This window comes from Melospiza georgiana, chromosome 18, assembly GCF_028018845.1.
Source record: "Melospiza georgiana isolate bMelGeo1 chromosome 18, bMelGeo1.pri, whole genome shotgun sequence".
NCBI classification, from domain to species: Eukaryota; Metazoa; Chordata; class Aves; order Passeriformes; family Passerellidae; genus Melospiza; species Melospiza georgiana.
In genome coordinates, this window is record NC_080447.1 from 4,465,272 (window position 1) to 4,480,077 (window position 14,806).

General features: G+C 44.7%; 1 protein-coding gene across 4 annotated transcripts in view; it reads left to right on the forward strand.

Moving 5' to 3' along the window:
• The window catches only part of KIAA1671 (KIAA1671 ortholog), a 66,833-nt gene extending 54,056 nt beyond the window's left edge, over positions 1-12,777 (forward strand). For all 4 annotated transcript variants that reach the window (XM_058036795.1, XM_058036796.1, XM_058036799.1 and 1 more), the window contains 7 exons: positions 1,950-2,068; positions 7,077-7,329; positions 8,797-8,971; positions 9,166-9,293; positions 9,563-9,696; positions 9,836-9,918; positions 10,283-12,777. In XM_058036795.1, coding sequence (XP_057892778.1) covers positions 1,950-2,068; positions 7,077-7,329; positions 8,797-8,971; positions 9,166-9,293; positions 9,563-9,696; positions 9,836-9,914 — 888 coding nt within the window. In that variant the 3' untranslated portion in view covers positions 9,915-9,918; positions 10,283-12,777. The remainder of the gene's footprint in view (positions 1-1,949; positions 2,069-7,076; positions 7,330-8,796; positions 8,972-9,165; positions 9,294-9,562; positions 9,697-9,835; positions 9,919-10,282) is intronic.
• Positions 12,778-14,806: the final 2,029 nt, after the last annotated feature.

Genomic DNA, 14,806 nt, shown 5'->3' on the forward strand with positions numbered 1-14,806 from the left:
ATAATCCTCTGGATGAGCATGGATAGTTGGGAGGGAAGTAGAAGAGCCGCTGGTATTTGTTAATGCCTTTCCTAGAAGGGCAGCCACCAGCCAAATTGTTCAGGCCACTGGGTGAGAGCTGAGCCCAGGAGTCCCTGGAGCAAATCATGGGATTGGGAAGCTGCAGAGGGAATTTGTGGAAGGCAAAACATAGAGCCAAGCCAAGCCAAGGAGGAGGAAATGCCCTGTGGTTTCTAGGAAATACCAGACTGTCTCCTGTGTTGGAAGCAGCGTGTGCCTGGCTCGCATTTGGAATCTTGTACCTGGCATGGAGTGGGAAATGTAAGAGCTTAACTCGCCTCCAGGCATTCATGTACTTGTCTCTATTTAGATATCTATGTGGGATAGGTTGGACTCCATCTTTTTGAGGTTTTTTTCCAACCTTAAAGATCCTGTGATTGCATAAATTGTAAGAACCAGTGAATTCTGGGGCTGCAGGAACATCTGGAGAATGAAAAGCAGGAAACGTCTGTTCCATGCAACTCACAAACTGAGCCTGTTTTATTTGAGTATTGCAAACAGAATTTAGCTTGGTCTTTAACTTTGAGCTGCATGGTGATAGCTGGAGTAAATGGTGGAGCCTTTTGTATTTTCTTTGCATTAAAACACAAACAACTTTGTCAGCAGCAAAGAGCACAACAAGGATGGAGAGTGGCTGTGGCCACTGGGAAATAAGAACTGGTTATGAGAACTGGAAGTGTTGTGGGACTTCTTCAGTAGCCAGGTGTCAGCACTGCTGAATTATTCTTAATGGTTTTTTTATAGTCTTAAGGCAACATTCCTTAGGTGTACAAAATTGAGGAAACAAGTAAATGTGCAATCTCTCTTTTTACCCCCAATAATATGAAGGAATTCTACGTATTAAATGTGGGATTTCTTAATTATTGTTTCTATGTGTGTGCTGTTTGAAGAGGAAGAGTTGTGTTCTAGTCCAGCAACGTGTTCTGCTCAGTGAGTTGGAGGCAGGGGGTACTTACAAAGAGAGAAAAATCCTTGCATTTTTCCAAGGGCAGATGGAAAACCATGTAATTTGCTGTCAGATAAAATCTTGATAAGCAAAACTGATCTGGAGCTGAAAACCATGTTTGTATTTGTTCAGGGTAATGAAGGTGAAAGAGACCAACAGTTTAATTATCTGCTCCCAGTGTAGGATTTCAGGAGCTCTTTAAGCTCCCTGAATAACTCTGCACAACTGCAGGGCTGGGTTGACATTGGTGTGCTGCAAATCTGGGGTGCCAGCACTGACCCACTTCTCTCCCTGGAAAGCTGAGGGATCCACTCATTCCTTCTTAGGAGAGCAGCAGATCCATGGAATAAAAACAGTCAGGAAAGGAGAGGTCAGAGTAAAACAAAGGAAACCCACTGTGGTCTGTCTTGGGTTGGGTTTGGATGTTACATCTGTTTGTAGAAGGCTTTTTGTGTCTGGCCCTGTGGTTATTTATTTATTTATGTATTTATGCATTTTATTTTGAATGTCTTCCAAAGAAAGCCTTAAAAAAAAAAATTATTTTATTAAACTCAGGAAAAGAGCAGTGGAGTTGATGTTTGCCTGCTGTGCTTGAGGGGATGAAATGTCATTCCCAGCACAATTCCTTGTGCTTGCATAGGTGCTTTGAGAAGCTCTGTGCAACCTGAGATAAGAACAATATTAAAGCAGCATGGAGTTCCTGAAACCAGGGAGTCATCTCCAACCTCTGGGATCCTTTATTTGCCCAAGAAAACAATTACTGTAATTATTGTTCAGAGAATTACTGCACAGAGAATTGTCGCACCGACTCCACAGCAGTTCTTCGTGTTTAAGTTCATTTCCCAGCCGAGTTTAATTGTCAGATTCTAAGCTGTTATGGTCTATAAGAGCTGTTAATCCCTCAGGCAGGGGCTGGAGCACTGACTGGAGGTGTTTTTTGCAGGACCAGCTGAGGAAATGCTTCTCCAGGCAGCCTCCGGGGGCGAAGGACACGGACACGCTGGTGCAGGAGCCCGACAGCCAGTACGGCACCTGGAACGAGCAGAGGCACAGCAGCGACAGGTGAGGGCTCTGCTGGGCTGGGGAGGAGGGGAATGCTGAAATCCCACCAGCCTAGGGTGCTTTCATGCTGGAATGGCCTTAGAGATCTCCTCGTTCCAACCCTCGGCCACGGGACGCCTTCTGCTAGAGCAGGGCGCTCCAAGCCCTGTTCTTGGTGTGGAAAACACCAATCACTTGTTTTTAAAATTTTTAAGAGTTTAATAGTAATAAAATGGTTATAAAAATAGGAACACAATTAGAGTGATAACAATTTGGACAAATTGAATTAGGACAATATGAGACAATAAATACAAAGAGTTATGGATGTCCGGGTACATTTTTCTGGGCAGCACGAGCCTGAAAAAGGACACACGTTAAAAAAGGGTTAACCCTTAAAAGCAACAGCCTGTTGCATGTTCATACACTTCATACATGATGCATAAATTCCATTCAAATACAGGATACTGTCTGGTCAGTGTCAATTTTTTCCTCTGAGTCCTAACAGCGCCTTTGAGGTGGGAAGAAGTTTGTTTCTTCTGATAATGGGGCAATAAATTCTCTTTCTCTGAAAGATTCAGGTGTCCTGTGGCTGCTATCTTGCTGCAAGTCCCCTCTTTAAAAAAAATCCTACATAGCATCATTTCTATTTTAACAAATTTTATAACCTAAAGCCATATTTAACACAGTACTTAAGAGAATTAATACAGCATTACTTTCTAACACAATACATATAATATTCATTTTAATGTTTACGAAAAGCCAATCATAAAATACATGCATTTTTCACAAATGATTAAGTTAAAATCACATATACAAAATTATGCATATAACAACATCTCTTGCTTGCAAAGTTTAGCGGGATTTCTTTTTCCAGTAAACCTGTTTAATTTAATCTTCTTGCACTCTAAGTCTTGCACTTCCCTCGAAGCATTTCTGCTGCCAGCCCCACAGTGGCACATCCTGCAGGGACCAAACGGTGTCACAGCTTCCTGCTGTGCTGGGGGAACCTCCAGGCTGGGGCATTTCCCACTATTGAATTTTCAAAGTTCCATTTGCTTTTGCCAAAGCATCCTCTTATCAAATCTCTTATGTTAACCAAGTCCAAAATCCATCATCTGTCTTGTGTCCCCCAACATTCTAACACACTTCTGTTTGTTTTAAAGTCTGATTTTCTGTCATTGCCTTTCCTTTAAAAATACTACCAGGTTGGGTGAATGGCAAAATCCCTCTGGAATAGCAGAGTGGCAAAATCCCTCTGGGTCTCAGGTGGGATGACTCAGGGTGCATCTTTCCATGCCCACATCTCAGACTCTCAAGTGTTTTATTGGTGGTGAAGTGGAGGATGAAATGGAATATCAGCTGAGTGAAACTGATACTGAGTATTGCTGATGCTTTTCTGTTCTTAGAATGATTTAGTGAAATAAACCAAGAGCAGCAAAGTGTGAGGTTTTTTATAGTTCACACCTGTTGTGTAAATTGCAGCTTGATCTACCCTGAACTTGTATCATGTCTGCTCAGTGTGGTATGAAAATAGCATTTTATCTGGTTCCTAATGCTATACTTGTTGGGATCTTAGAGCAGACATTAATGTCAATTACGTTTGGTTTGTTCTGCACTTGAGAACTGTGTGCTATGAATATTTTTATTGCTTATGAAATCAGGGTAAGGACCAGCTCGAGGCTCAGCAGCCAAGTGAGTGCCAACAGTGACAGCCAGGCTGCTGTAAAATTAACTTGGATTCCAGGATGGTACAGACATTTCTGAGATCAGTTTCTTAACAAAGGTGCTTGTCTCAGCTTCACAGCAGACAGCACTGGAGAGTTATTTCAATCCATCCATCCTGATTAGAACAGCTCCACCTAAACATTCCGGTTCACTGAAGGATTGGACTCAATCCCATGTGCTGGAATTTTGTTTGCACTGCAAGAAGTGTTTAGATTTTGCCTTTTTTAAAGCATAATGGTGACAGTGTAGAGACTCTTCAGCATTTTACCACCCCATTGCTCTGCTTTATTTTGACTTACAGCTCATTGCAGGGGAATTACTGCTGTATTAATTCAGGCACTTGAAGAGAAATGAGATTAATGTACTTCTAAGTAATGGAAGTCTTCCTGGAATGTATTGAACGTGCATTTTGTCTGCAGTTTTTTTGGATGAAGTGCCTGCCAGGAGCAGTGCAGACATTCTCCTCACGTTGCTGTGGGTGCTCTGAGCAGGGCTCTGCCTTTGGTGCCTCCTGCTCTCCCCAGCTGGAGGCAGGAGCTCTCAGGAGATGTTGCTGGTTCAGTTTTCCTGTTTTGGCCTGGCTGCCTTCCCTGGGAGCGTTTCCACTGCCAGTCCCACGGTGTCACATCCTGCAGGGACCAAAGGGTGTCACAGCCTCCTGCTGTGCAGGGGGAACCTCCATCCCGGGGCATTTCCCACTATTGCAGCCACGCAGGGATTATTTTAGGAGTGAATGACCTCATCTTCATGGAATCAGAGTACTTAAGGTTGGAGAAGACTCCAAGATCTGAGTCCAGCCTTCACCTGAATCCCTCTGTGGCCTTTAAACCAGGCAGTGCCACCTCTGCATTTGGACACTTCTAAGGGTGGTGGCTCCACTGCTTCTCTGGGAGAGGAAGGGAATTCTGAAATCAAAAGGCAACAGGATGAACACTGTCCTTTCCCTAGATGAGCTTTTGGAAGGTGAAGGAAGGGGTATTTTGCTCTAGAACTGAGTCACTGCTGGAATTAGCATAAGGAGCTCCTCCAGTGGGCTTTGGCCAGTAGCTCCTTGGGATGGACAGGGATGAAAGCATCTCCTCCCATTTGGAGGCATTAATTGGATTTTTCTTAGTTTATCTAAAAGATTTTATTTTCATTTTTCTCAAGTGCTTGAATAAAGTTCCCCAAATTGGCACTGTACAAAACTCTTTTATGTTAGAACAATCTTCATAAGGAAAATTATTGTTTTTTACAGGAAAGGAATTGATTTTAGATCAATTCTGACTCCTCATTTCACAGACACCTTTTTATGGCCTCTATACACTGTCTTGCTAAAACTAATTAAATTTAATTGCAGTTGGAAGTGAGGATTGCTGTCAGTTTATTTTCCATTGTGATAACCATCCTGCTGGGTTTGTGTGCTCCATGTGAGGGATGATTTCTCAGAGAAGTGTCTGTAAATGTACCTGTGGAGCATCAGGGGCAGCTCATGGATGTGCTCACAGACCCTAAAATCTTAATGAAGTAATAGACAGAGGTGCATGATATATCTCAGTAATGAGAACTGAAAATATGTTTTCAGTTTCATTTTTCTGAAGGGAATTTTCTCCCTAATTAGCTGTTCACTGGAAAGAATCCACTGCACGTAACTGGGTTTGGGCTCCAGGAATCCCTCCCACATTTGGGGATGAGCTGTGCCACAGGGGTTGGTGGATGGGGCTGTAATTGTGCAGAAACTCCAAAGGAAAATCCATTGGGAAGGTTTGAGAATGAGGAACTACCAATCAGTGCTAATTCAGCTGGATTTCTATCACATCTTGCTCTCAGATATTTCAGTTTTAAAAACCTCAGTGAATTGTATCAGCTGCAGCCCTGGGGTGTAGCAGGGAAGAAAGAGACGTTTTGGAGATGTGCAAATCCAACAGAATCCTTTCAACACACATTTTAATTTCCATGAAAGGTCCTGCAGATTGTCCCTCCTCTCTCCATTCTTCCATGTTGCAATGGCTCTAAAGCCTAATGCTGCAGATACCAAATGTCACTTGAAGCAAAAACCCTAGACAAAAAACTTTCCCCCAGAGCTCATTAGTGTCATTCTTAATTATCCTGGGGCCCACTGGTGAGGGAGGGAGGCAGCATTCCCTCTGCTTGTGTGCTGGAAACCCTCTGGGCAGTGTCTGCTCTGTCAGACTGGACATTGTACCATGTGCTGGTGCTGATGGAATGCTGTTATCCAGCAGGGAACTCCTGAGTGGTTTTCTCCTGGGATTGCTGTACCAAATACTGAGGTTTATTGTTTTAAATATGTGCATATGTTGATATGTATATGGGGTTTTTTTTAGGTTTAGAACAGTTTTCCTAGGTATGTGCCCAAAAAATGCTGCTTAGTGGCAAAAGACTTCTGTCAAGAGGAGAAGAAAATAAAATCAGAGCTAAATCCTTTAAGCTTTGGTTTTTTTCAAACTGGAGTTAGAAGCAAGACGGCCCAATTTTTACTGACAGTATTTCAAGGAAAGGCAGTCACAACAGTGTCCAGCTTTCAGTCCTGACCCTGCAGCTCATTCCTGTCAGTCCAGGCCACGGGAGGAATTTTAGGAACACACTGGGAGCATCCCAGCAGTGCGGAGCAGGTGCTGCTGCACTCTTTGTGAGGCAGGAGCAGCTCTGCCCATGGAGCCCTGCCTTAGGCTGCCACCTGGTGCCCAACTCTCTTCAGCTCCAGCTTCCTGAAGGAAAAAATCCTCTAGCTGGGTAGAATCCACCCCAATCCCCAGCACACCATGAATCTAAGGGGTGAGGGCTTGTGGTGGTGTTAACAGGGGTCTGAGGATGAGGGAAGAGATGAGAATGTTGGCTCCGTGTTTCAGAAGGCTTGATTTATTATTTTATGATCTATATTATATTAGAACTATACTAAAAGAATAGAAGAAAGGATTTCTTCATAAGGCTAGCTAAGAATAGAAAAAGAAGGAATGATGACAAAGGCTTGTGACTGACCGAGACAGTCTGGACAGCTGATTGGCCATTAATTAGAAACAACCACATGAGACCAATCGCAGATCCACCTGTTGCATTCCACAGCAGCAGATAACCATTGTTTACATTTTGTTCCTGAGGCCTCCCAGCTTCTCAAGAGAAGAAATCCTAAGGAAAGGATTTTTCATACAACATGTCTGTGACAAGGGCTGTGCCAGCAGAAGGGATCCACTCCGACTTTCTGTTCCACTTTCCTTTAACCCCTGCTGACCACATGTGATCCAGCCTGGCCTTGCAGGTCTGTGTTTGCCCTGAACTCACACAGATTCCGTTTGCTCACTTGCAGCTTTGTGGGAGAATCCCCCTCCCTGGACAATGAGGTGGCGTCGGGGCGGAAGCCGCCCGCGGGCAGCCACCCGTCCTCGCTGTCCTCGCAGGCAGAGCCTCCCTCCCTGCCTGAGCACCATGACTTCTCCAAAGAGCAAAGGAGCACCAGCCTGGACCGTTCCAGCACGGACATGGACTCCACTGATGGCACTGATGTGCCTCCTGCAGGGGACGCGCTGCCTGAGGACAAGAGTTATTTCTCCTTCATTGATGTGAGTTGCCGTCGTGTGTTTCCTCGGTTGAGCTCTCCCCAGTTCCTTCTGGAAACTTTGCAACCAGATCTGCCCTCCCTTTCCCACTCTGAATTTTCCCAGCTGCTTTCCTGCCTAAAAAGTTTAGGATCAAAACTATGGAGTTCTTCTAAGTCTCTGTGGTGTTTAGGTTCTGAGAGATTACACAAAGCTGCTGGCCTTGGATAATCAATCATGGAATCCCAGACTGGTTTGGGTCTTAGAGCTCATCCAATTCCACCCCCATCCACACCTTCCACTAGACCAGATTTTCTCCAAGCCCCATCCAACCTGGCCTTGGACACTTCCAGGGATGAATATTGGAAGCATAATTAAATAACACAAACAGTCAGTGACTGCTGTGCTGTCAGCCATGCAGATTTAAGGCTGTAAGGACTTCCACTAATATTTTTCTTATTTACAATTGGTTTCTTTCCACAGTAGCTCACAGTTGCATTTTAAAGGATTTTTTTTTATATTGAAGAATCTTGCAGTTGGTGTGAGACCAGCAGTTTCTGGCCATACACAGTTGATGATGTCTACTGCTGCAAAAACTTTGTTTAGTTTGGAAAATCCCTCTAAAATCATTGAATCTAACTATTCCCCCAGCGCTGCCAAGGCCACCGCCACCATGTCCCCAAGTGCCACATGCACATGGTGTTTTAGCACTTCCAGAAGGTTTTCTTTTGTCCCTGGGCCACTGAAGGTGTCTCTGTAAAACATTAATAGCTCTAAGTGCAGCTGGCAAATGCTATGTGAAAAGTAGTTTATTCCTGACCTGAAATCTTTTGAAAAAAGGAGCAAACCCACATGTTCGGGAGAAGGGGAGGCTCAGGGATATTTGGTGATTACAGGCAAATCTGTAACAGCACATTGCTTTAAGCAAGTAAATAAATTACAGCTCCTTATTTTGCTCTGTAAATGTTACTGCTGATTGGATGTGTTGGAAATGACTGATCACAGAAGGTTTCTGAATGCTGGGACACTAAACTTGGAGTGTCCTTGTTGCTGGTGAGTGGCTTTCAGTGTTCATGGCTGGCAGGGAAGCTGCAGCTCTGCTCTCCAAGGGAATTAGGTGTAGTTGTTCTTTTTAGATCCGAATTTTGGGATTTGCCTCCAGCTGCTCCCACCTAGCAAGGCCTATGTTCATAAAACACTCTAGGAGCTAAACTCCTGATTAAACTCCTGATTATTGCAGTTATTTTTTATATTAATTAAGTGCAAATTATTCATGCAACTCAGGTAGCCACAGCCTAGAGAGATCAGAGGATTACACCCAGTTAGCCACAAAGTGCCGTGTCCTCATCGTACACTCTAATATGATTTTAAGTGACTACAATAATAATAATCATCACACAAATACCCATTTTAATTGGTGGATGCAATCGGGTGTGTTGGGATTTCAGTGTGGAGGATCCGGGGCTCATTCCCAGGTGTGTGTTTGTGCAGCACACAGATGTCCTGGACTCCAGTGCTCTCAAGACTCGGGTGCAGCTGAGCAAGAAGCGCCGGTGCCGGGCGCCCGCGTCGCACTCGCTGCGCAGGAGCAGAGGGCTGGACCTGGACAACAGGTTCTCCTTGACAGAGGAGTCAGACAGTGGCTGGATGTTCAAAGATTCCACAGGTAACCCCTCAGCTACCTGCAGTAATTGGTTGTGGTCAGCTTGAGTGCAAAGGCAGGAGTTGGTAAAAGGTGTTTTTTAAATACTGCCCTTCATTCCTGCTCGAGCGCAGGAAGAGATGTTGGGCAAGGCAGAGATGAAAGGCCAGCTCATGGTTTCCCCTTCTGCCTTTTTTTTTTTATTAATAATAAATTAGAAGAGAAAAAAACTATGCAACAGGAAGATTCTGAGGAGGAAGACAAGATCCAGCACACTCCGAGGTCATCTTCTGTGCAAGCCCAGAGAATGCCTGTGTTCCCAGGGATGGATCATGCTGCTCTCAAGGTGAGCTCAGGCAGAGCCCAGTAGGTGGGAGATGAACCAGTTCAGTACTTGCAGGTGGTTTATAAGGAATCCCCACCAATTCAGTACCTGCAGGTGGTTTATAAGGAATCCCCACCAATTCAGTACTTGCAGGTGCTTTATAAGGAATCCCCTCACTCATTTCAGGGAAATTTTTGTTTTTATAAATCTGGAGTAATCTGTGCTGCATTCCAAAAAAACCAGCCTGGATGCTGGCTTAAAAAGACCCCTTTGTTTATTTTTATTTTTAGGCCCAGCTGAGGAAAAGACAGGAGTCTGAGAGCGCTGGTGACACCGGCTCTGCTCAGCTCTTCAAATCCCCCAAAGCACAGCTCGGCACTCCCAGCAGCAGAGTGCTGCCCTCCAGTGTGGAAAAGGAGGACAGGTGAGGGAATCCCAGCTCTTCTTGGTGGAAGGAAAAAATAATGCAACCAGCTGTACATTGCTTTTTTTTTATTGTTGTTTCTGTCAGGAGTTTTCATAATGAAAGAATAAAGAGTTTTTTTTTTTTTTTGATATCATAGGTCAGAAGAAAAGTCTCCTCAGTGGCTAAAGGAGCTGAAATCAAAGAAGAGACAGAGCCATTATGAGAATCAGGTTTGAAAAGGTACTTGGGTAGGAAGGGGGGCTTTGCTGGGTGTAGGTGTGCAGTGACAAACTCACATTTCCTTTGATGTGTTGGTGTCACCACTGTGGCCCCACCAGCACTGCCCTTACCCTGCCCTGTGCACCAGGGGTGTCAGGGACTGCTGCCCCTCCACTCCCAGTCACAGTTCCACTGATTCTCTGCCCATAATAAAAAAGGGATTTCCCAAAGTTTGAAAACTTTGTGTGGTTTCAGCACAATTCTGGGTGGCTCTTCAATGCATTAAATAGACACAACCAAGGTGGCACTACAACAGAAAACACATTTTAAGGTTTTCCTGTTCCAGATGACCATATCACACCCTTCCTTCTGTTTTCCTTTCCAGACAGTGATTCTAACTAGGAGAAGATAAAGAAGTTTAACAGAAGCCTTAACTCATCTGAACCTAAACCCCCATGTCATGTTGCTGCTGTTTGCTTCCTGCCTCAACTGCTCTGTGCATGGTGCCTTCCTGTTTTGTGGAGAAAAGCTGCTTCAATTCATAGTCAAATACAAAGCTGTGTCTGTCAGGTCGGGGGGACAGTGGCACTTCAGAGCTGCCTGCCAGGAGAACCCCCCTGGGTCACAGTTAGCTCTTCAGAAAATCTTGGAAAACAGAGATATTTGGGAGTGCTGTGATGCAGGGAACTCCCCTTGCTGTGGAACACACTCTGTAGGTGTTCACCTCTGGGAGTTGTGTCTGGCTGGGCTTTGTGTTTGTTTATGAAAATAATAATTTTAATCAATTTTTTTCCTTTTTTTTTTTTTTTGGTGAACAAATAGTAAGCTCCTATTTAGAATGAAATTTGTGGAAGGTGAGAGTGGAAGAACAAATCATGTTTACTGCCATATTGAAAAAGGAAACTTGATTATTTTTTGTAAAATGTATTTTTGATTGGCTTGTATTTACATGTGATCTGCTGACCTGGCAGATGGAGATAATTTTTAGATGAACAAAATGTTAACTTTTGTCACTCTTGAAGTGGTATATTCTGTGTTTTGTCAGCATGTGGAATAATTGCTTCATTGGAATGTCTTTCCTAAAAAAGGATCAAGCAATAATGTCAACCAGTTCTCTTTAAAAAAAGAAAAGTAAAAATATGTAAATACTGTTTTTATAACAAAAAAAAGGAAGGGAAGAGGGAGGATGTTACACTCATATCAGGGTTCCAGTTAATTGTTGAATGTCACTTTAATAGCAGTTCAGATAGTCCCACTTCATATTTTTATTTGTTAATCTGTAAATACCAGGTTTAAGTTTTTATTTTTATGCTGATTTTGTGGGATAACCTAAATGTGATCTTCAGTTTCTCAGATGATTTCCTGTCTTTCCTTTGGCAAGATGTGCTGATAGCAAAGTAGAGATCTCCTGGACCACACGGGTGTTTGGGTATCCCTAATTCTCAGATATTCCCTGTCTCTGGACACTGATTCTGAACCACCAACCACCATGGCCGTGGAGGACAGGCTCGATTCTTGCCCCAGATAAGTGCTCTTTCAGTAAATAACCTTTAAAAGCGTGGCACGCCAGGGAGGGAGGTGACTCCAGGTGTTCCTCAGGCTCAACCAGGAAAACGTGGAAGAGGGAAAAGGAGAGTGGAGAGCTCTCCTCACCTGGCAGAGCGGCTTGGGCTGCACTCCCCCATCCTGAGGAGCTGAGGGGCTCCTCTGGATATAAACCATAAAGCACCAGCACTTCAGCTCCTTTTCCTTTTTGTCTTTTCTTTTTTTCCCCATCAGCGTTTCGGGAGCGCGGCTCCCGTGGGGCCTGCCCAGGCCAGTGTCTGTCAGGCTTGGAGCTGCCAAAACCATGTGCCAATTCACCTCATGGAGGAGTCACAGGGGGGGATTTGCAGCCCCAGTCTGCAGGAAGTAGCAGCAGGATGAAATAGCAGCAGGATGGCAGGAGACAAGTCCCATCTGCACATCTCTGGCTGCCGGGTTTTATTCCGGTGGCAGCTCCCTGTGCTCCCTGGAGATGAGCTGGAGACGTCTGTCTGATGTAAAAGTCTTTTTCCCCTGTTGCTTTGCCCTGTTTCTCATGGGAGCTGTTGCCAGTGTTAGTTTGGCAGCCCCTCTGCTGCCCACAGAGCAGTGATGCCCAGGATTCTGATGGAATTTAGGGATGGGCCGTGTCGGTGCAGCCACCACCATTGCCCAGCTCCTTTTACAACCTTGCACAGATTCCCTTCCCTCTCCTTTAGGTGGTGGTGGAAAAGGTGACTCTTGGTGTGGTTTTTTGGGGTGTGTTCCTGTGGCAGCACCCAAGGGTTCCATGGTGTGTGACACTCACCTGGGGCAGCCTGAGCAGGTGAGGAGGATGATGGTGGCTGTTCTCGCTCACATCAGGTGGGGCCTCCCATGTCCAGAAATCACAGGAACATCCCCACAGGCTGCATTTTCCACTTCCACAGGTGACAGTGTTGTGTTCCCAGCAGTTGGAGGATTTACTGGTTCTTGGTCTAGGCCAGAAATTCTGTAGCTGTTTGTGCTGAGGAAACTGAGGGGATTGACACGAGGTTTCCACACAGCCCTTGAATGTGTTTGCATTTCCACATCTGCTTGGACAATGCACTGAAATTACTGTATTGAGTAGTTTAACCTACTACTGAGAAATGTTTAATGCTTAAATGTCTAATTAAAGAGCATCTTTAGAATGTTGTTGAATGGGAAAGTGGTTTTTTCTGCTCTGTTATTTCTTTATATTGTACATGGATTAAATATCAACTTCCTTCTCTTCGGGTTATCGCTCTGTAATAAAAGATATATAAATATGTTATTACTTCTTAAATGATAGAACAGACTGTAATACACTTTATATAATTCTATTTTAATTCCAAATAACGCTTCTTGGAATTTTTTTGTGCTTTCATTTTTGTTGCCATGTGCTTTTTCCTGCTGTTTATTGGCGATGGAAGTGAGCTCTGAGGTTCCTTCAGATGTGCTGCTTCCTCCACTCCTGGATCCTGCCCTGGAGCAGGTTCAGCTCTTGTCCAAAAAGTGATGCTGAAGGTGATGGAGGCCCTGTTATTTCCTTTATCTCTCCCCTCACAGCTCCTCAGCTGTTTCTCCTTGCTTAAAAAGCCACATCAATATTGGGTTTAAAGGTGGGATGATGTGTTTTGTGAATTCAGGAACACTTTCTGACTGCCCTCCTCTCATGATCCCCAGCAATCCCTGCTCCAGGTGTTGTCAGGGACTTGCACAGCTGCTCCATTGCTTTTTATTGGAATCCCCAGTTGTGGATTTCTCCCTTTTTATTTTTCTGTTTGCAAATTCACCTTTTTAACATCTGTGAATCTTCAATTTGTTCCTCATCCACCAGAGCCTTTCACTTCCTGCAGAGAAAGGAGCCATGCTTGGTTCTCCAACCTTTGACATCCCCAGACTTTATTCCATAGGACTTAACCCATCCCCTTTCCACTCCCACAGGAGTTTGTTTCACCCTGTTCCTTGTTTGCAAACTGAAATGCACGTGGGGCAGATTTGGGAGTACAAAGTGTGGCCTGTAGAAGGTTTGGAGCAGCAAATCCCAGATTTCTGCAGGGATGGTGTGTTTCGGGGGCAGGTGGGCAATTCTGGGGTGCTGCTCTGCCTCCTGAGGTGTATCCAGGTACAGAACCTCTGGGGTGAGTTCCCAGAGCTGTCACCGCTGTCCCCAAGCCAGCTCACAAACCATTCCAGTGGAATCCAGAGCTGGCACCATAACTGTGCTCACCCTCTGCACCTCCCTGAAGGACTCTGGGGCAAGAGCAGCTGCAGCCATGTGAGGGAAGTGTTGGATCCATCCCTTCAGCCCAGTGCTGAGAAGGAAAAACAGGTATTAATTGCTTCAATTCCTTTTAAAAATGGATTTTTAGGAGGTGAAGGCTTTTGGGGCCTGGTTGGACAGGGCTTGGAGCAACATGGTCTAGTGGAAGGTTGAGGGGGCAGGATGATTTGAGCTTTGAGGTCCCTTCCAACCCAAATAATCCTGTGATTCTATGAAACCACTTCCATGGTGCTTTAAAGGGATTTGGGGTGTTCTGGCAGGGGCTGCAGAGTCCAGGCCTAGTTCTGCTCACCCTGGGAGTGGAGAGGGTGGAAATCCTTCCCCAGCTGGTAGTGGGCTCTTTTCCTGTTCACTCAAGTATAAATGTATTGCAAAAATATAATCTGAAATAATTTATGGTTCTTCTGGTGGGATTGGCAGAGGAGGAGAGGGAGAGCCAAGATCTGGTGGTTTATGGCTTTTTCTCATTCCATATTAAATAAAATGGTATCAAATCTGGTTTTGAAGAAGCTTTTGTGGAGATTAGGCTTTTATGTTGCTCCACATAGCCCTATAGAGTCTGTCAGTCTGGGTCACAATAAATAGATAGAAATCACATAGATAGTGTGATAGAAATCCTGTATTTTGTGTTTCCTAGGGAATAAAGATATTCTGGCTGCTGTATTTCGTTCTGCACCATTACAGTTCCAATTTAGCTTTGCCAGGTATTAACAAAAAAAAAATCTATTTTCCAGCAGTCATTTTTCAAAGGGATTTAAGAGGCTGACAGTGAGAGGAAATTGAGGTCTGTTTGGGAGAGGCATCAAGGAGCTCCAGTGCCCCTTCTGTCATGTTTTTGGAATTGCCTTGTCAGTGTGGAGAGCTGGGAGAGGCAGATCCAGGGCCCTGAGGCTGTGGCAGAGCTCGGTGAATGAGGCTGCAGGGAAGGAAGGGACTGGCACAGGAAATTCTGATTTGTTGAGGACAGCTGATGTTGTGTTTGGTGAGACAGAAATGAATCCATTCCTCCTCAGTCCAGTAAAACAGGAGAGGTTTCCATCCCTCTCCCATTCAGTTTGTCCAGCCTGGTCCAGGAAATTCACCTTCAACCTTTTCTGG